This window comes from Cetorhinus maximus, chromosome 18, assembly GCF_964194155.1.
Source record: "Cetorhinus maximus chromosome 18, sCetMax3.hap1.1, whole genome shotgun sequence".
Taxonomy (NCBI): domain Eukaryota; kingdom Metazoa; phylum Chordata; class Chondrichthyes; order Lamniformes; family Cetorhinidae; genus Cetorhinus; species Cetorhinus maximus.
In genome coordinates, this window is record NC_135896.1 from 29,587,019 (window position 1) to 29,609,575 (window position 22,557).

The 22,557-nt window shown below is 39.1% G+C and overlaps 1 protein-coding gene across 6 annotated transcripts; it reads left to right on the top strand.

Annotated features, from left to right (window-relative positions):
• Positions 1-6,669: 6,669 nt before the first annotated feature.
• dorip1 (dopamine receptor interacting protein 1) lies at positions 6,670-22,138 on the top strand. Of its 6 annotated transcripts, none has more exons than XM_078562308.1 (6): positions 6,670-6,868; positions 9,737-9,791; positions 13,093-13,617; positions 15,179-15,268; positions 17,324-17,458; positions 21,069-22,138. In XM_078562308.1, the coding sequence occupies exons 2-6, from the start codon at positions 9,763-9,765 to the stop codon at positions 21,250-21,252; spliced, it is 963 nt and encodes a 320-aa protein (XP_078418434.1). In that variant the 5' UTR covers positions 6,670-6,868; positions 9,737-9,762; the 3' UTR covers positions 21,253-22,138. The 6 variants fall into 6 exon arrangements, with proteins under 6 accessions (XP_078418434.1, XP_078418436.1, XP_078418438.1 ...); XM_078562309.1 differs by having other exon boundaries at positions 6,729-6,868; positions 9,700-9,791; XM_078562310.1 differs by lacking the exons at positions 9,737-9,791; positions 21,069-22,138 and adding an exon at positions 18,738-21,027 and having other exon boundaries at positions 6,677-6,868.
• The last annotated feature ends 419 nt before the right edge of the window (positions 22,139-22,557 follow it).

Below are 22,557 nucleotides of genomic sequence, written 5' to 3' on the forward strand. Positions count from 1 at the left end.
TGCACCTATCACTGGCCCTCTAACCAGCTCTACCTGTCCTACACTCTCCCCCCTCCCCCCTGCCCACCCCCGCTTAAACCAGCTTATATTTCACCTCTTTTCTATTTTTCCTTAGTTCTGATGAAGAGTCATTCGGACTCGAAACGTTAACTGTATTCCTCTCCGCAGATGCTGTCAGACCTGCTGAGTTTTTCCAGCTATTTTTGTTTTTGTTCTAGATTTCCAGCATCTGCAGTATTTTGCATTTATCAACCATTTTTATTTATTTTTGATGTTGATCAACCTACAGTGTATTTAAAACATTTTCTATTAACAATATGCATTTATATTGTGCTTTTAATGTAGTAACAACATTTGACACCAATCATATAAACAGATATTAGGACAGTTCACCAAAAGCTTTGTTGAAGTAGTAGGTTTTAAGGAGCACCTAAAAGGAAGAGAAGAGGTAGAGAGGCATAGAGGTTTCAATAGGAATTCCAGAGTTTAAGATCTAGGCAGCTGAAGGCATGGAGTGATTAAAGTCAGGATTGTGCGAGTGGCCAAATTGGAGGAATGCAGAGATCTCGAAGGGTTGCAGGGCTGGAGGAGGTCACAGAGATAGGGAGAGGCAAGGCCATGGCGGGATTTAAAAACAAGGATGAGGATTTTAAAATAGAATTGTTGCCAGACCAGAAGCCAACGTTGGTAAGTGAGCACAGAGGTGATTGATGAACAGGGCTTACTGCCAGTTAGAGTTTGGGTAGCAGATCTAACACAAGGTTAGACATTATTGTTGTTGATAATAGCGGAGGAATACTTAACACAGTCTCATGATGTTTCTCTGTTCACTATTTCGGCAAGTGGTTAAACAGTTTAAATGCATTGTTAGTGTTCCTCATTTAAATAGACATTTGAAAATAATTTGGATTTGTTACATGGTCATTTGCTCTTATCAAGGCTAATTTCTGGCCTATAATTTTCTTTTGCCTCTTTTAAAAAGATTTATTTTCTTGTATTGTAATAATATGGTAAATTTGTACATTGTAATTAAAAAATTTGAAATGCACAAGAATTTGATTTGCAAAAATGGGAGCTGAATTTTGTGTTCAGGTGGAACTGAGGAACTGTCCTGTCCAGAATTTGCAACCTATCATATTTTTACTGATTATAAATGTCACTCATGTTTTCATGTGTATTATAGTTGGTGAGGGTTCTCTCCTTGGTTGCTGCATAGTAAACAAAGAGACCCTGAGCATGAATATATGTATTCAAATTGAAAACTGCTTTCAATATAGATACAGCTTACCTGCAAACAGGCAAGCTGGGAGACCTGGTACTGGAATTATTTATGAACAAAATAATTTACCACATATTTACTGCTGATTTTGATGATAAAATTACTGATATTCCAAAATCTCTACATCGTATTGGCTGCACCTTAAATAGAAAAGTGCAGGTTGACTAAAATGACTATTTTTAAAATGAAATCATCCCTCTGATAATTATTTTAATATATGTTTTAGTCAACCTTCACTATTCTATTTAAATGTGCTGAATGTGATGGAGGTTTTGAAATATCAGTAATTGCCATAAACGTTGAATTATTACCAGATCATCAAAGTAATGGAAGGTGGTGTTGAGAGTGCTATCAAGTTGCACTTACTCACCAATAACCTGTTCACTGATGCTCAGGTTGGGTTCCACCAGGATCACTCCTCTGTAGACCATATTACAGCCTTCATCCAAATATGGACAAAATAGCTGAATTCCAGAGGTGAGAGTATATGCCCTTGTCAATGCATCTGTTGACTGAATGTGGCATCAAGGAGCCGTAATAAAATTGACGTCAATTGAATTGATGATTGGGGGAAAATTATCCACTGGTTGGAGCACAAAGGAAGATGGTTATAGTTGTTGAAGGCCAATCATTTCAACCTCAGGACATCACTGCAAGAGTTTGTGAGGGTAGTGTCCTAGGTCAAACCATGTTCAGCTGCTTCATCAGTTCAAAGCAGTATAAGAATTTGAATCCAGTTTTTAGAAGTCTAGAAATAAAAAGCTGGTATCAGTAAATATTACAATGAAGCTGTTAGATTGTTATAAAAACTCAGTTGGTTCATTCTTTCCCAATCTGGTCTGTATGTGACTCCAATCCCACAACGAGGTTAACTCTTAACTTCCTTTGTAGTGGCAATTTCTGGTTGAAAATTCTTCCAACTGTTTCAACTTTGTCTATGATATCCATATTGGGCTCTGCCTTAACTGAAGATGCTGATCTTTGAGTATTCTCCTTGCCTCTGAGCTCCTCCCTTCTTGTCCCCACCCCGAAAGATTCTAATTTCTCCCTTCTCTGGGCTCCTGCTTTCACCTCAGCCAGTCCAGGCTCCTGCTTTCTTTTGCCAACCTTACTCCAGGCTCCTGGTTTTTCCCCACAACTCTGAGCTTCTGATTAGTCCCCATGCCCTATTTTTCTCCTTTCCCCCCACTTATGGGTATTTGGGTTATGCTGCTTTTCAGCTTCTGGACACTTGTGCCATGCTTTTGATGAATGGCAACAAGATGGAGTCATGTAATGCAAGTACATAGCAACATTGGAGTTCCACATATGCACATCAGCAAAATCCTTGCACATGGGAAGTTCTCATTCCCTGGCATTGTTGTCATATCCATTAAAAGCAGTATAAATCTTACCTGACTGTTTACTGACCTATCAGCCTCCTCCCAGACATCAGTAAATTGAGGGAAGGAGCCAACAGCAGCATTAGAGAATACCTACTCACCAATAAACACCAGAGCCATTCATTCAGTTCCAGAATTCATTATAGTCTTTATCCAGGCATCAGAGAGTTGAATATTAAGGGATGTGATTAATTGTTCTTAACAACAAGGCAACATTCAACCAAGTAACTTAGTAGGCTTGAAGTCAATGCGATTCAAGGTGATAATCCTCCAGTTGTTGCAATCAAGAGCACATGAAATTGGAGGAGTAGACCATCGAGCCTGCTCTGCCATTCAATATGAGTCATATTCTGGCTACATAGTTCAATATCCTATTAGTTTTTTTGATAACTTATCCAACCAATGCAGTGTAGCTGAGTCTCATTCAACTTTATAATTGGCTATTTTAACACCATTCATGTAGTATGTTTGTTACCTATTTTTCCTTTGTATGTACATTTATCTGCAATAAATTTCATCTGTCACTTGTCTGTCCATTTACATATTTTATCCCATTGTTTTTGTAGTTTTTCTGCTGCCTCCTTCTATCCTTTGGTATCATTGGCAAATTTTATGAATTTGCATAGTTTCCAAATCTAAGCAATTGATATAAACTAAAAGCAACTGTGGCTCCAACAACAATCTACACAACATTGTTTAGTAACTTCCTCTAATCAAACATAACTCAATTATCTATTCAAAAACAAAAATAGCTGGAAAAACTCAGCAGGTCTGACAGCATCTGCGGAGAGGAATACAGTTAATGTTTCGAGTCCGTATGACTCTACGGACTCGAAACGTTAACTGTGTTCCTCTCCGCAGATGCTGTCAGACCTGCTGAGTTTTTCCAGCTATTTTTGTTTTTGTTTCAGATTTCCAGCATCCGCAGCATTTTGCTTTTATCAATTATCTATTTGCTTCTTCCAGTCAACTTATTATCCTTTCTTAAAATTTTGCATACATATTCACAGCTTTGAATTTAACTTTATGCAGAATGTGTATTAATATTGCCACTACTGTTCATTGATAACATCCTCTGCAGATCAACACATCATCATAAATGGGCATCACTCTTCCCACTTCACTGCAGGCCCCAAGGTATTAGATTTAGGTTCAGCAGGGAGCTTTAGATAATGCATAATCAGTGAGGCCATGGAAGTGAGGATATCAACTGAGGAAGCTGCTGCAGGGAGTATGGATACTAAAGTCTGAAGGACTGCTTGAAGAAATGAATAACACCATTAATGGGCTATAGAAATCTGGTGCCTAGACGTACAGGAGGTTCCGAGTTCTGGATTCCTAAAACTGGATTTTCTGATTGAGAAAACTTCCATGGCGGGCTTCAATCCCACGCAGATCTCTTCCAGCAGCCAGGCAATGGACCAGAAAGGAGAGATGAGGCAACTGCCTCTCAGAACAATATTCCACCTGTCACACCCAACCAGATCTCTCTAAGAACTAAACAAATGCCAGATAAGTGAAAGATTTGACAAAAAAAACAGAATTGAATTAAGAACAAAATAAAAATAAAAATACCTGGAAAAACTCAGCAGGTCTGGCAGCATCTGCGGAGAGGAACACAGTTAATATTTCGAGTCTGTATGACTCTTCAACAGAACTAAGTAAAAATATAAGAGAGCTGAAATATAAGCTGGTTTAGGGGGGGTGGGACAGGTAGAGCTGGATAGAGGGCCAGTAATAGGTGGAGATAACCAAAAGATGTCACAGACAAAAGAACAAAGAGGTGTTGAAGGTGATGATATTATCTAAGGAATGTGCTAATTAAGGGTAGAAAACAGGACAAGCAAGGTACAGATAGCCCTAGTGGGGGTGGGGTGGAGTGAAGGAATCGAAATAGGCATAAAACACAGAGATAAAACAATGGATGGAAATACATTTAAAAATAATGGAAATAGGTGGGAAAAGAAAAATCTATATAAATTATTGGAAAAAAAAGAAAAAAAGGGGGGATCATAAAGGAGGTGGGGATGGAGGAGAGAGTTCATGATCTAAAATTGTTGAACTCAATATTCAGTCCAGAAGGCTGTAAAGTGCCTAGTCGGAAGATGAGGTGCTGTTCCTCCAGTTTGCGTTGAGCTTCACTGGAACAATGCAGCAGGCCAAGGACGGACATGTGGGCATGAGAGCAGGGTGGAGTGTTGAAATGGCAAGCGACAGGGAGGTCTGGGTCATGCTTGCGGACAGACTGAAGGTGTTCTGCAAAACGGTCACCCAGTCTGCGTTTGGTCTCTCCAATGTAGAGGAAAGCACATTGGGAGCAACAAATGCAGTAGACTAAATTGAGGGAAGTGCAAGTGAAATGCTGCTTCACTTGAAAGGAGTGTTAGGGCCCTTGGACGGTGAGGAGAGGGGAAGTAAAGGGGCAGGTGTTGCACCTTCTGCGGTTGCATGGGAAGGTGCCATGGGAGGGGGTTGAGGTGTAGGGGGTTGAGGTGTAGGGGGTGATGGAGGAGTGGACCAGGGTGTCCCGGAGGGAACGATCCCTGTGGAAAGCTGCCAGGGGTGGTGAAGGGAAGATGTGTTTGGTGGTGGCATCGTGCTGGAGTTGGCGGAAATGTCGGAGGATGATCCTTTGAATGCAGAGGCTGGTGGGGTGATAAGTGAGGACAAGGGGGACCCTATCATGGTTCTGGGAGGGAGAGGAAGGTGTGAGGGCGGATGTGCGGGAGATGGGCCGGACACGGTTGAGGGCCCTGTCAACCACCGTGGGTGGAAAACCTCGGTTAAGGAAGAAGGAAGACATGTCAGAGGAACTGTTTTTGAAAGTGGCATCATCAGAACAGATGCGACGGAGGCGAAGAAACTGAGAGAATGGGATGGGGTTCTTACAGGAAGCGGGGTGTGAGGAGCTGTAGTCGAGGTAGCTGTGGGAGTCGGTAGGCTTGTAATGAATATTGGTGGACAGTCTATCACCAGAAATTGAGACAGAGAGGTCAATGAAGGGAAGGGAAGTGTCAGAGATGGACCATGTGAAAATGATGGAGGGTTGGAAATTGGAAGCAAAATTAATACATTTTTCCAGGTCCAGATGAGAGCATGAAGCAGCACCGAAACAATCCTCGATGTACCAGAGAAAGAGCTGTGGGAGGGGGCCTGAGTAGGACTGGAACAAGGAATGTTCCACATACCCCATAAAGAGACAGGCATAACTGGGGCCCATGCGGATACCCATAGCCACACCCTTTATTTGGAGGAAGTGAGAGGAGTTTAAGGAGAAATTGTTCAGTGTGAGAACAAGTTCAGCCAGACGGAGGAGAATAGTGGTGGATGGGGATTGTTCGGGCCTCTGTTCGAGGAAGAAGCGGAGAGCCATCAGACCATCCCTGTGAGGGACGGACGTGTAGAGGGATTGGAAGTCCATGGTGAAGAGGAAGCGGTTGGGGCCAGGGAACTGGAAATTGTTGACATGATGTAGGGTGTCAGAGGAATCACGGATGTAGGTGGGAAGGGACTGGACAAGGGGAGAGAGAATGGAGTCAATATAGCGAGAAATGAGTTCCATGGGGCAGGAACAGGCTGACACGATCGGTCTGCCGGGACAGTTCTGTTTGTGGATTTTGGGTAGGAGGTAGAAGCGGGCCGTCCGAGGTTGGGAGACTATCAGGTTGGAAGCTGAGGGAGGAAGATCTCCAGAGGAGATGAGGTCAGTAACAGTCCTGGAAACAATGACTTTATGTTCAGTGGTGGGGTCATTGTCCAGGGAGAGGTAGGAGAACTGAATTCAGTCTTGCCTGGAATGGCAGATTCACTGAACCCTGCTGCTGGCACCTTAAAACACACAAACAGGTGCCAATTACTCGCAAACTACAGCTGCCGGTAAAAAAAACTTGACGCAGCTCTGGCTCCCAACCAAGCCCCGCCCCTTACCCCACCCGCCGCGCGAGCTCCGCCCCTTACCCCACCCGCTGCGCGAGCTCCGCCCCTGTCGGGGGGGGTGTGTCGTGGTGTGAGCTGGGACGGCTGGTGACGTTGCACAATAACAAGAGCTGGCGGCCCGCGGGTCGGCTGGTGGGGCATGTTTACCGGGAGTGAGCGATGGTGATATGGATGCTATCTCTGTGCCTTATGGCGTGACTGTTGTCGGAAAGGCAGGCGACGTCCACAACTTCTTGAAACAGACGGGGAGGGGACATTGCCAGCCCGAGAGGTAAAATTAAATCCTGTTTAGCGATGAAATTAAACAGGAGCGAGTGAGAGTCTGGCGTGAATTCGCTGTACAACTTGTCTAGAGTTTACTGCCTGCAGGAGGTGTGTTTGTCACTGGGCCTCAGTCCAGTGCAGCTTTCAAAACATTCTCAATCACTCCTTAATTACAAAATGCACTTCGGTTTTTCGAGACCAGTCAGATTTCTGTATATATTTACAGCAGACCTGATCGCTTCGTAATTTAGCCGAAGTGAATTTCTGTGCAGCTTTATTTCATGAAGGCATCTCACACAACTCCTTTTTCAGAAGTTTGTTTTGTTGGTACAGTCATGCTTTTTTTAAAAAACTTGCAATGCCAAGATATGCCTGTGAATTGTGCACTGCTGTCTTACAACGGATGGAGAATTGGGCAAGGGAAAAGTTAGATTGGGTAAATCGAGATGTACGATATGAAAATTTGCAATGTTTTTAATAAGAGCAATGGCGGCTTGGTCTACCACTGTGGTGACAGGTTGGATTTATAAATTAAGATGAAGGCCGAACTTGATCCTTCGATTGGAAATATGATACCGTGACACAACGAAAGAATAGAGTACACTACCACCGGAGTAAATGTACCCTATACAGGGCGACGCTCTGAGTTAGGGAATTGACTTGTGTATGATGGTGTCCATCATGAGTCAGTATCCGTAGTGTTGGAAATGGCGACTTGTCAACATACAGGGAAAAGAGAGTCCGGCACAACTGGATCCCAACTCAGCAGACTAATAAGTGTGTACTTAAAGAATACCGATTGTATTGCAAAGGGAGGGGTGTCATCAGGGTGATACTTGTCGTACTCGTGCTCACTTGTTGGAGGTGTTTTCGTGTCTCGTGCTCAGCGTAATGGGACAGAAAGGAAGAAATGCTGCTTGATAGCATTTGCCCAGGCCCAGCGGTGACTAATTGAGTCAATGCAGAGCCATAAGAGGCATAGAGCTAAAGAATCCAACATCTGTGGACCCTGGTGAATCCCCAGGACATTCCACAGGTAGAGGATTCAGGGTTTTGGCAGCCTTAGGCCAATACTGAAATACAAACTCATTATTCTGTCCATAATTGAAGCTGGCATAAAAACACTAAGATGGAAGCAGCTGGATTTTACATTTTTTTTTCCCCCAGTGGATGTCAAAAGCTTCTTTAAGCAAGATAGCCAATGCGATTTTGGACAGTTGGCTATTTTCTTCTTGTCTGGAACATTTGTAAGGACCAGTGAAAGGAACAACTTGTACTTATTCAGTGCATTTTATATTTACAGGATGTCCCATGGTGCTTCACAATGATTTTTTTTGTGTTGTCACGTTTATTAGGCAAAGGCAGCAATGCACAGTGAGTCAGAGATGAGGCAGCAATGAGATCAATGACCAATTTATTTCTTTTGAAGAAATCTTTTGCATCTATCTGACCAGGTTTAAGGTCTCATCCAAAAGAAAACACCTCCAACAATGGAGCAGTCTCACATAAAAACAGAAGAAATAAGAGCTGGAGTAGGCCATTTGATCCTTCATGCCTGCTCCACCAGAAAAATCATGGCTGATTCTCAACTCCAACCTTGCTGCAGAATCCCCATATCCCTTAATTTCTTTAATACCCCCAAATTTATTGACCTCTGTCTTGAATATATTCAATGGCTAAGTATCTCTGGGGTAGAGAATTCCAAAGATTCACAAGCCTTTGAATGAATAAATTTCTCCTCATCTCAGTCCTAAATGGCTGATCCCTTTTTCTGAGACTGTGACCCCATATCCCATTATTCCCCAGCCAGTGGAAACATTTTCTCAGCATCTCCTGTGTCAAGCTCCTTAAGAATTTTGTATCTCAGGTAGATCACCTTCCATTTCTCTAAAATCCAGGGAATATACCTTATCTACTCAATCTTATCATCATCCAGAAACTGTATTGAAGTGTTCAATTCCTGGATTGGTATTTGAACCTTAATTTTTTTTAAATTCAGATGTCGGAGTGCTACTACTGAATTAATTTAATACTTGGCTGAAATAGGTTTATAATCTCTGGCCTGTATGCACCTATTGCAGCCAAAAGGAAAGGTATTGTTGCTTACTGAATAAACGGTGACTTTAAATATGAAAACAATAGTTTCTGCAGAACTGGCATCAGTGCACTATATTGCAGAAATACTGAAGGAATAGTTCATTTATATTAATGCACAATATTTTTGAATATGTAGCAAAGTGACAAGTAAATATAAAATTTAAATCATGCAAGTTTTTTAACTCAACAGTATGACAAGAAAAGCTACTTCTGTGCTTTGGTTCTATGCAGCCAGTTGCCAATATTAGCACTGTAAAAAGCCTATGAGTAGCAGGTTATGGTGAAGAAAAGGAAGACAAGTACTGAGATACACTTGTAATTAAATTTATTGTATTCATCACTATAACGTATCACAGAAATTGCTGATTACGTGAGCAACAAAGATAATACAGGTTGTCCTTTTGCACTAAGATAATACTAGATATGATTCAACCTATAACTTAATTTTACAAAGTCATAGTGGCAGCTATTATATCCATAGGGAAGCAGTTCAAATTACTGTTTAAACGTCTATACTGTACATTTTATTTGGAGTGGTTTGCCTAGTGTATTGTATGTATGATAAATGATTCCACAGAATTTTGAAAGGGAATTGAGGATGCAACACTTAACAGGGTTATGGATGAAAAGCAGGGTATGGGATTAAGCATGACTGCTCTTTCAAAGAGCCAGAACAGGCCCCTTGGGCTGACTGACCTCCTTCTGTGCTGTATGTTTCGATGATTGTATAATCTCTTTCAGTTGGTGGATGATCTGTAACTTTGTTATTGCTGTTCAGATTCCTTTTGACGAGCCTTAAACAGCATGGTGGAAAAATGGTTGAGTGGCAGAATGTAAGTTTATCTTTGTTTCTCCTACTACTATACTAAGTTCCCTGCTTTGCTGTTGTGGGGAAGGTGTTCCGTGAAGGCCAGACACTTTTGCACAGGGAAGTAGGAAAGATTGGAATGAGACCAGTCTCTTTTGTATATCCAATAGTTGGCTTCAGGTAGCATAAGTAGAAACATCACCTTGCCAAATGAATCAGAAGTTTTAATTGTTAAAATTTTTAAAGTTATATTTCTTTCAAAAAGTTATAGTGCATTTATAATTTGAATGGTCATAGCAAGTTCTTTGTTCACTTAGGTTTAGATAAAGACAGTGTCAAGTGATAATTAATTTGTCATGTAAGTTGTTGACATAACCTTTTAGGTCCTTTTTAAGTTGTAGTGTCTATCTATTTACATATTCATTTTAATAACCTATATTATCTAGTTAGAATACCTAAGTTTGTATTTAAACTGCAATCCATTAGATTCTTGTACTTGCACCAGACCAAAATTACATCTCACTTGACAGCGATAAAAACTTGTAATCTGGGCAGCATGAATGACCCGCACATATGTCAGAGCTCTTAAAGCCAGAATTAATTCTGAGGCAATTTAATGTAAACAGGAAGCAGATTCCCCTTGGCCTGCTTTTGTTGATGCAAGTGATATTTATAGACACAGATTTGGCATAAACTCATAGCAAGTGTCTCTGTACAGAGCAATGTCTACATGTGCCAACTAATTGACTATCCTCGCCATGCATGCACTATATAGAGATTTTGTCAGTTAAGCAATAACATCTTACTGAAAATAGATTCCACACTCCAGATCAAGCATGAGGTTATCTAATTAGCGGCGAAAACACTATGTGGGCTTCACTCTGTAAGTCTATTAAAATAATTTGATTTAGATAGGGCCACATACTTCTAATAATTATTTTATGAATATGCAGAAGGTGTGCACTTGATATATAAAACTGCAGACATTAGGTACAAAATAGTTGATTTCATATGTTTTTGAAAATGGTTATGCAGTTAAATTTTCCAATTGTATGCAAAGACTTTCTTGTACTGCATTCATACTGCAGTACCCCCTCAGTGTACTAAAGTTATCATAATTTACCATTTGCATTTGCTTAAGTAATTTGGTGAGTCATTATATTTCTTTGCAAATTGTAAGCATTTTTAATAGTTTTAAGATATGACGTGAGGGGAAATAGTATCCTAATGTTATGGAATGTTGGAGTTTTGCATTTGGAAGAAAATTTAATAAATAATCATTTACTCATAATTTGAAGTAATTCTTGGTGTTAAAATTTGAATAATTCCAATAATTTGAATTAAGCAACATAATAAGAGGAAAGTAGGAATTTAGAGTTCAAAAATGAATTATTGGGTAATTTGAATTAAATTACTTTAGCAAAGAGAAGCAGTAGTAGTAGTAACAATAACTAGACCGCTACTATTTTTGCTCTCTGTCGGACTAGTATCTTGGAACTTGGGATAGGGTTTCGTATGGAATTTGATTTTTTTGCTAAGTTGGGGGGGGCAGTTTTTGTCTCATTTTAAAGATCGGTACCATTGTTTTTAGTACAGTACAGGTTTTTTCCAAGGTTTCCCATAAATTTGTGATTTGGAGAAACAAATGATCCACTTAACTGTCCTGTGTAGTTATGTGTATGAATAATCAATAACAGAGTGAATTCAATTAAGAAAGCCAGATAAGATCATAATCGTAGATGCTTTAGTGAATTGTATACCTCATCTGAATCAAAGATTGCTTTAGAACTATGATATTAGTCGTATATTTTCAGCTGCTGGCTTGATGGAGGTGAGTTGTATTGTCGGAATTAAAAGCGAATAGAACCTTGGTTATCCCACATTTCAAAAAGTATGCACAGTTTTGGCTTCAATATTCCAAAAAGGTGATGCAAGTCGTTATTTTAACCTTCCAGCACTTACAAGGGTGATAACAGAACTGAGGGGTTATAATTAAAACTGAACATACTGGGGAACTTTTCTGTAGAAAAGAGAAGACTGAGGGGTGACCTAAGAGGTTTTTAAAATTATAAAGGGGTTTGAAAGATTAGATATATAAATGTTTCCATTTTGGGGAAGGGTATCCAAAACTAGGAGATATAAATCTAAAGTAGTCACTAATAAATCCAATAAGGAATTTGGGAGGAACTTCTTTACTTGGAGTGGTTAGAATATGGAAATTGCTACCTACAGATTCATTGTTCCAAATAGCATTGATTCTAAATGAGTAAGTACATCAGGGAGAAAGGAATAGAAGGATATGCTGATGGGCTTTAATATAGTGGGATGGGAGGAGACTTGTGGGAAGCATAAACCCTGGCATAGATCTGTAGGGCTGAGTGGCCTGTTTCTGTGCTGTAAATTCTAAGTATTCCCACTCCCCAGAGAGCAGTGGTGGCTGGGTCAATTAATATATTCAAGGCTGAGTTGGACAGATTTTTGAACGACAAGGGTTATGGCTGGCAGACAGGAAAATGAAGGAAAAACCACACTCAGATCACCCATGATCTTATTGAATGGTGGAGCAGGCTCAAGGGGCTGAAGAGCCTATTCCTGCTCCTTATTTCTTATAATCTTTTGATCGCATAGCATTAAATGAACAAAACCAGGAAATGCTGCAAACACTCATCAGACCAATCAGTATCTGTGCAGATAGAAATCAGGTTTGTGTCTTTCCATCAGAGAAACGTTAACTCTGTTTTTCTCTCTACAGATGCTGCCTGACCTATTGAGTAATTCCAGCATTTTCCAGCATCACAATATTTACTTTTGCATTATATGAATTTATCCATTAATAGACTGGTTAATTTTATGAGCATATTCTGTCTTTGTAAAAATTTCATTTACATAAAACCACCAGAATATACTTTGAAACAGTTGTAGATTGATTGCCAAGCAGACAAACAATTACAATAAAATTACTAAAACAATTGAAGTGTACATTCTATTTTAAAGATTGCAGCATTCCCAAGCGCACTCTGCTGGTTGAATTATCCTCCACTTGTGCTGGTGAATTTGAGAAATCCGATTGCCTAACCGCTGAGATCTGGTTTTATAATCTATTAAATGACAACATTACCCTGTTAGCTAGTAGTTTCATGAAGGTTAAAATAACACTATTGGACCTATCAGGATAGCCACATCATGAAGAATAACCAAGCAGAAAAATGGAAAATGTTTTATCTTTGCATTGATTGATTGATTGATAATGCTCAGTACTATATGCATTGGCTTGTATCATTTCATGAATATCTAAGCACAGTGCTTTTTTTCTATCTTTATTCCAGGACAAAAACGTTATTTGAAGAGATCCGAGCATCTGTTACAAATAATTCAAATGAAGATAGATCTTTCTGGAGACCTGTTCTTCCATGGGGTGGAGTGTATACCATTAAAGCTGGAAGAAAGGCAATGGCTTGCACTCCACTGTATGTTAGGATAAGCCTAAAAAACACTTGCAGCATTGATGGGTTTTTGATGTTGCTGTATGTAATTCTCAGTGAAAATGAGAATTTTTGTAGAGAGTTATCAAGCTACTTAGGAAAGGAATTTGTTGAGCGCTTTCTGTATTTGATGGATTCTTGTAAATTCACAACTGTGAAGTTGTTGTGGATTTGGGATAAAATGGAAAAATGTCAGTACAAATCAGAAGTCCACAAGGCCTCGCTAGAAATTGATCTTTTTGGAAATGAACATGAAAACTTCACAAGAAACCTGGAGAACCTTATGTCCACTATTCAGGAAACTTTCTGTTCTAATGGGAGATGTCCGGCACGTGCGCAGGAAGATCAGCGCAAGACAATTATTATCGCGTAGGTTGATCCTTTTATATAAATAGTAAGGAAACTTTTTTTTTCCTTGCAGCATTGGAACCTGTGTTTAGTACCTCAGATTGAATCCAGCAAACTGTGAGGGTTGTATGAAATAAATTAGGACAGTCTAAGCTGTTCTGACTGGGTTCACAGGACAAAAATGATGTTTTTAAATTGCCATACCAAGGAACTGATAAATAGTTGCTGTGGGAAATAAGACAACCTAAGTGGGTGCAATAGACATGTAATTTTGAAGTTGGGTGGAATATAACGAGCTTCATTCTGGTACAGATTTTTTAATGAGAGTATTAGGCTCTCAATACGTTAGGATTTATACGATCCTATAAAATTTCAGTCTGGGATACATCACGTGGTGACTGAGATTTTACCAGTTAAGTCTGTAATTTTGTTTTACATCACATATCTGAAATAGATTATAATTCTGCTATTGCATTAATGTGAACCTGTCCCCACAAAATGCTACAACTCTATAAATGCTCCTATGATGGAATAGGTTTGTTTTATGCTAAAGTTGAAATTTTGTTTTTAAATATTTAGTTAATTGGAATTTTATCTGTGCATGTTAAAATATTCCTTGGGCGGAGAAAAATGCAATTAGTTGGTAGAAACCAGACAACAAATGAGTACTTTAAGAACAGAAACTGGTTTTGGACTGTCCTTTTGCAATGCAATTCATCAATTTATTCTAAAGCTCACTTGGGGAGAGGGAATGGGCTAAAAACAAATGACTGTCATGTATCCCTTTAATAACATTTGTAACAAGGTCATTTATTGCCACTTAGTTGCATAATTTCTATACCACCTAACTGCAAAGTCCAAAGCTAACACGTTTTATCAGAGTTTTGTATTTTTGTTTACTTATCCAAAGGTGCGTAAATAAAATTGACTGGCACAGATTTTTAAACTTAAAGTTAAACGCATGTTGAAGAGGAATTATTTTTAAACTTGACAGCTCTAAAAGTCTTCAATGCAGGATAGAAGTTTTTAGGAAGTAGATGGAGTTGAAAATCTGCTTTCAAAGACTAAGGAAGCTAGCTGAAAAAAGTAATTAAAATCTACACTGAACAAACATCACATTTATAGCCATTCACTTATGCCATCACCATGTTGTGTATTTACTTTGGGGAAAGGTATTCGAACAAAGGAGGCTTGATTTGCAAGAAAATTACCAGAATTTGTAAATACTACATTCGTTAATTTCATCACGAATTTTATTATAACCAAATACAATTCATGGGAGGTACCTTCTGGCTAATATAAACTTGGGTTCATTATGCATTGTGCATGTGCTACATGCAAATCAAAATGATTAAAAACAATCAAGTTATTGCTAGAATTAGTCCCACCACAAAATTATATTACTATTTTTGAAATCATTATCATAATCAACACATTAGCTGTGTTACTGTGAGCATTTTTAGTCTGAAATTCATTGTCATCTTTTAAACTAATTTTAAGGTGGAATATATTGGCAATATGCAGGTGTTACTGTTTATATGATTTCCAATTTGGATGCTAAGATATCTTTTTTTTTCTGAAGTCCTTCACATGATTCTCTCCTGGGTGATGTAATTCAAGCAGCAGTGAACGAATTATTCTGTCCCAGGACTGAGCTGTGCGAAGAACTTGGGTATGTTGACCGACTTACTTCATGTTCTTATAAACTGAACACAAACTGTAAGTATGTATTTGCTGGTCACTTAATTGTGCATTTAGCATGCACTGGGTTAATGTCCATTGCAGGAAATGAGTTACAATGATAGAAATCTGGCTGGAGCTGTGCCAGTATTTAAATTAAGCAATAAGCAAGCAATTTTGGTATAACCCAGAAGCTGAATAATAAATAACCAAAATGGTGTCCAGTAAACAAATGCCTCTTTGTCCTTTTCTGTCTGAACACATGTCCAAAGTTATTAAAGAGAAACTTTACTTTGCAGTTGACTCTTTTTTCCTCTCCCCGAGAATTCCTTGGCTGAGAGAACTGGCTAAAGACCTGCTCCCAGCTCAATGTCTTTACTGCTCTGTAGCTGGCCATTAGAAGGTATGATAGTGGGCTGGGTAAGTGGTGTTTTAAATATAGAGCCCTCCATTCGCTTTGGATGTAACTGGCATTTAGTCCAACTGTGCAGTTAGTTTTGATTTTTACCGCAGGATGCAGTTTCAGGGTGACTCAAACTTTTAAAAATAAGCTTCATCCATCTAGTCAGGCGCTCAAAAAATACAATATTCCCTAGTAGGATATATGTCAATAATGCTGTGATAATCCTGCCATGACTGTCTGTTTGAAGTATGATTTAGGATGTAGCTCAAAGGGTTTACCTTTCTTTTCCTGAACATTTAAGTACAGATGTGTACTATAAAATTCTTATGTACTATGCTCTTCTATCCAGGGTGTTACAACAAATTTAAAATTGGACACATTTCTTTACAAAGATTTGAGGTTTTTGTGCATTCCTAAAGAAATAAGGAGGCATCTTTTCCCTTATCCCTACCACCCCTTTACAAAACTTGAAATTTTACACTAACAGTAATTCAGACAATCTATAGACTCTCCATTTTTTAAAATTAACCTCACCTCAAAACATTTGAATTAATTTGAGAGTTTAATTGCTACAATACCTTGGATCAGACATTCAGGAAATAAAGGAAAGAGGTCAATTTTTTAAAAAATCATCACTTCAAATGCACGTAATACTTTCTAAATTCAGAGTGAACATTTCCATTGCATCGTCTATCATAAATAGTTTGATTTAAAAATCTTCAGATGTTAGTTGCCCCAAAATTAATAGTTTAAACGTATTGGATCGCCACAAAGAAATTTAAGGCAGCCCACGGGTTTGGAAGTTATTAACCAGCTCACACTCTGCTGATTTTATTAGGGGAGGCAATGGCATAGTGGTATTGTTGCTGGACTAGTAATCCAGATACCCAGGGTAATGCTCTGGAGACCTGGGTTCAAATACTGCCATGGCAGATGGTGGAATTTGAATTCAATAAAAACCTGGAATTAAAAGTCTAATGATGACCATGGAACCATTGTCAATTGTTGTAAAAACCCATCTGGTTCACCAGTGTCCTTTTAGGGAAGGAAATCTGGTCTGGCCTGGCCAACATGTGATTCCAGACCCACAGCAATGTGGTTGGCTCTTAAATGGCCTCTGAACAAGGGCAGTTAGGGATGGGCAATAAATGCTGGCCTAGCAGTGACACCCACGTCCCATGAATGAATAATAAAAAGAAAAATTTCTGTTCTAAGGAGAAGAAAATGTGCATGTTCATCTGGTTCCTTTTTTTTAGAAAACATTTTTTGTACTCCATACAGTACACAGTAAGCTTGTAGTGATGTATGTTGCCAATGTTATTTTTTGTGTTGTCCTTTCTAATTAAATAGCTTTAGTATTAGTTTAAGTTATGCAGTATCTTTGCTTAAAGGTGAGTGTTCATTCTACCAGGAGATGAGTTTTCCAGCTTACCTTTTCACTTTTTGAAGGAGATATAATGTAAGGTTACCTTAAAAGCATCTTAACTGAAAACTCATGCTACTTGGACTGCAGAAATGTTCCAGATTGGAAGTCAAATCTTCTCCTGTTGGAGAATTATTTTGATCATGTATAGGTCAATGGGTATCCCTGAGACTGGTGCTTCTAGCATACATCTCTGTTACTCACTGCATTTCTTCTTCTAGATGTAATGGTCAGCGTGAGTTCACACAAAGAATTTTTTGTCATGATGCTCCTCCATTTGTCATCCTAAATATGGAGCAATGGAAATCTGAGGAATTGCCCTATGTCCCATATACTTTGGCTGTAGCAAAACAAAGGTAGGACTTTGGCATATTTTGCACTAGCCAAAGGTATTTGTGCAGTCTGGATAGAAAGTAATTGAGCATTTAATGCATTCAGACATTAGCTAAAGTGCATATTTTGGGTGGCTCTTTAATCTTAACTGATTCTCTCTTTAAAAGTAGCAAATAGGTAGGAGTAAGTTTGGCTGTAGTTTTTAATGCTTTAGTGTTATCACTAATATTACAGTTGAGGTTTAAAAGATTGTTTTGGGACTGTGCCTTTAATTTAGGGTAAAACAAAGGGGGTTGTGATCTGTTCTGAAGTCTGCCTGACAATTGGCCTAGTTGAGGGGTCTGTTAAAGATTAAAGGAAGGCCAGATTGTTTTGATGGGTAGAAGGTGTAAGGTGTTTATACTTGGAGACAATGGCGGCAGCATCTGTGTTTACAGTGGTTAGCCTGCTAGTCCCCAAAGTCCCAAGAAGATGTTGAGAATGTTGGGTTGTAAACATTTGGGCTTTAAACTGTCCATTTACCTCCAAGATAAGAGTTGGTATCTCAAGGATAGCTAAACAGCATTTCTGCCTGGATGCAAGGTCAATGTGATTCACATTTCCCCTGTTGAAGCCCATCCCCATGGCAGTGTTTTAAGATATACCTGAAACTTGTAGACACAGACAGTCTGCCAGGATCTAGAAGAGAGAGTAGCTAGAGGCCAAAAGTTTCTATGGTTCACTGTGCAGGATTGCAGGTGGGAGCTCACACTTGGATTGAAAAGACCAAATTCATGAGAATTTGAAACAAGACCGGAAGTTTTGTCTAGCTTTCACTAGAGGGAGAATCTCTCAAGAAAAACACTCAGATAATTCTGGAGTTAAAAGTTACCAGACTGCAAAAGGAAAGCAAGTAAACCCTCGAAGTTAAGAATCAGTTTGAACTGAGTCTGGGAAAATTGAATGTCTACTTAAAGGACGGTGTAAAGTATATTTGTGAAGTTTCTTTTTCATTTGCATTAAAAGTAAAATGGGGGATTCGGTTCTGTAATCTAAAGTATAAATACTTTATATATAATTAATTTAAGTATAAAGTATAAATGCTTACAATAATAGTGTTTAATTTGTTACAGTAAACGTCTTAATGTGAAATTTTGCCTTGTCACCCTTTCAGTCATTAACTGGAAGTTCAAATTTCTTTTTAAAAGTTATCAGTCTCTACAGAGATTGTAACACTAAACACAGTGACCTAGATTTTCTGTCCCACAGTGTACTTGATCTGACCCCCACGGTAGACAGCATTTCGTATTTCCTAATACACAGCTGGAGGCCAATCATCAACCTCAAAGCATCACAGCAGGAGTTTGATAGTGGTGTCCTAGAAGCCCAAACTTCTTCAGATGATTCATCGATGACCTCTCCATCATAATATCAGAAGTGGGGATGATTGCAGTGTTCACTCCTATTTGCAAATCCTCATATGAAGTAGTCCATGCCCGCATTTATCAAGGCTTGGGGGTGAAAAGTAGTAAGTGACATTTGTTCTGCACAAGTGCCAGGCAACGATAAATCTCCAAGTGATTATAACCACCTAGACTTGAATTCAATGGCCTTACTGACATTGAGTCCCCCACCATCAACCTCTTGGAGGTCACCATTGACCGGAAACCTAACTGGACCAAACCCATAAATACTTTGGCTACAAGAGCATGTCAGAAACTGGATATTCTGTGCCTGACTCCCAAAGCCTTTCCATTGTATGCAAGTCAGGAATGTGATGAAATATTCTCCACGTACCTTGATAAACACAATTCCAACAACGGTGGAAACTCTACTCTCCAGGATAAATCGGCCTACTTGATTGACAGTCCACCACCACCTTAAACATTCACTCCCTCCTGCATTGGTGCACAGTGCTGCAGTGTGTATCATCTACAAGTTGCACTGTAGTAACTCACCAAGGCTTCTTCAACAGCACCTTCCAAACACAATCTTTACCACCTAGAATGACAAGGGCAGCAGATGCATCAGACCACCAACACCCCAAGTTCCCCTCCAAGTCACACACCATCCTGACTTGGAACTATAATCGCCATTTCTGCATTGTCACTCAAAGTCCTGGAACACCCTCCCCAAAAGCACTGTGGGTGCACCTACCCACATGTACTGCAGCTGCTCAAGGAGGTGGCTCACCATCAACTTCAAGGGCAATTAGGTATGGGCAATAAATGCTAGCCTTGCCAGTGATGCCCACCTCCCGTGAATGAACTTTTTTAAAAGCTGTTGGATAGATGCCAGTGTTCTAACTATTAGAACAGTTTGACCAGGGGCACAGCTAGTTTTGGGACACGTCTTCAGAACTATAACCAGGATGTTGTCTAAGCCTATAGTTTTTGCTGTATTCAGTGTACTCGGCCATTTCTTGATATTGTGTGAAGTGAATCAAACTGGCTGAAGACTGGCATTTGTGATGATGGGGTGGATGCTGAGGTGGATCATGTACTCGGCCATTCTAGCTGATTAACACTGCCACGGCCCTCTTTTCTCATCCCCTATCTTTCCTGAATATCTTGTAGCCAGGGATGTTATGTTTCTAACCCCCCCCCCCACCTTTTTTTGAACCAGATCTGTGTTATTGTCACTATATCATAAACCAATGTAGCGACTTGTGCCTCCAGCTCACCAACCTTGTTTACCACACAACTATTTGCACATATGCTCTCCAAAACCATCTTAAATGCCCTGCATTTGCCATGTCTGAACCACTCTGTTTCTGAACAATCTTTAATCTAGTGTTATTTATCTCTCCCAGTACACTGTGCATCTTGTTTTGTCCTTTGTTTCATCCTGGTGCCCAATAGCCTGCCAGATTATTTTAAGCCCTCCCCCACAGCACAAGTTAACCTCTTAACAAGGCTATAGTCCCAGCTCTGTTGAGGTGCAACCCGTCCAACTCGAGCAGGTCCCAGTGCCCCAAAAATCTGTAGCCCTCCATCCTACATAATTTCTCCACTGGTGTTAAAGTGTCTTATCTTAACTCACGAATTCCTGGCACTGGAAGTAATCTGGAAATTACATTTTATGTCCTGCTCAAAATGTCTGACTGATACTAGTGAAGGGAGTGGCATATTCTGTTTAGAGATACTTGCAGAAGTTAAGTAACCAAAAGTTATAAATACCAAAATTGCAAAAGAACGCCAACCTTCCATATGAAGTGAACTAGTTCAGTCTTAGTCATTGCAAACTTCCTTTGTTTAACCATATGAGTACTGCCTGAAATCCAAACAGAGAAAGTGGCTAATCATAATTATATCATCATGCTTGAACAGAACCTTCTGGTACTAGTGAGAGTTTGGAACGTAGAATGAGTAGATAGTTTTGTAACCCTTCAAAAAGAATTTTATAATGTCTGGTGGGGAGATAAATTTAATATCATCAATAAGGAAGAGAGAAATATATTAATCCAAAGTCACTGAAAGGGACTGTATGAGAATTTGAATTGGAAAGCAAGTGTACATGTGTTTTGGAAACTTTTGGCAGAACATGGGGTAACCATTAATATTGTAATAGTTTAAAGTTTCTACTTAAGAGAATTGTTGAAATAGTTTTTTTTTTACAAAGAGTAATGCTAACTGTTGTCTCTTTGGGTCCTAGATACACATTGGAGGGGGCAACACTTTTCAACAAAGAGGAGCACCATTATTCTGCTGCTTTTATGATTGATGGTAATTGGATGCATTATGATGGGCTTAGAACTGAGAACTTGGTCTTTTTAAATAAACCTCCAGAGCTGCTGCTCTTGTCCTCCCTTGTCTATATTCGAGATAGAAGTGATTAAAATGTCTTGTGTTGCTCAAGAAGGCAACTGATGTACAGGACTACATAAGTCATTCCATCTTTTTATAACTGTGGGGAGAAAAATTAAACCAACTTGGCATCCAAGAATAATGGACTGTAAAGTTCTGATTTATTCACCAAAAAAATTACAACTGAATGTACAATTGAATGTACCTTAGTTAACTTTAAAACTATGCAAATGTGTACAAAAGTCATACTGCCTCAATACTGACTTTTTTTATACAAAATTGTTCCTTGGAATAAAGTATCTGTTTTTATATGACATTTGAGCAGTAACTGATTATGTAAAAAATTCATTTATGTAAAGCTGCAAAAAACCATCGCTCAATGTAGGTTTTCTAGTGAAAAAGCACAATATTTTCAGTGATGTATAAGGTATTAACTTGAGAAAAATTGGCTCGTTTAAAAATACTTGGTTGCCGGGTACAATTACTACAGGAATATTAAGACAACGAGATGACTGGCTATAAATATACTGTCATCATGGTAAAAGGAGGGAATCAATTCAGATGCAGTGTAGGATGTTAGGATATTGTTCAAAGCATAGTAAGGGGAATTTTAAAACTTAAACTTGAGTTTTAACCATTAGCTTTTGCTTTAAGAAGTCTCAAGTCAATGTGTTGAAACCACTTATAGCTGAACCATTAGTCTTGACATTTTACCTTTCTTAAGTTAACAGGATTCATATCTCTGTAAAAGATGTGAAAACAGTTGAGACAAACATGCAGGTCCTTGTTTTTGTCAATTACTAAAAATGAGTTAGTGTTACTTGCAGCAGACACTAACACAGCAGAATCAAAATAAGGCAATTCCAAATACTTCTGTAATGACCTGTATATGTAAAATTACATTGTACATTAACCCAAGATTAATTTTAACCGTTGTTTAGTTTCTCTTCCAACTTTTTCTGATAAGTAGATTTTCAGGCAAAGGTGCAACTTCATAGGCCTCATCAGACTTCTAGTACTTGTTTAAAAGGCAAATAACATCAACCAGTATACATTCTGAGGATCAGATGGCTCATTAACAACTCTAATGATAATTGGCAAAGTTCCTCCACAGTGAAGAGAAGCTTTATAGAGTCAATTTTTCAGTATTTCTGGATTGTGCAACAATGTTAACATAGCAGCTGTGCATTTTTTGGTTTTAGTAGGAGTGAAGACTTGTACTGCTCTGGTCACAGTCCAAGGGCTGACCACATCTTCTGTTGTGGAGAATGAACTCTGGCATTAATTTGACTTTCTACAGCCTGTTGGTGTTACTGCACTTGGGTTGTAGGCGGCCA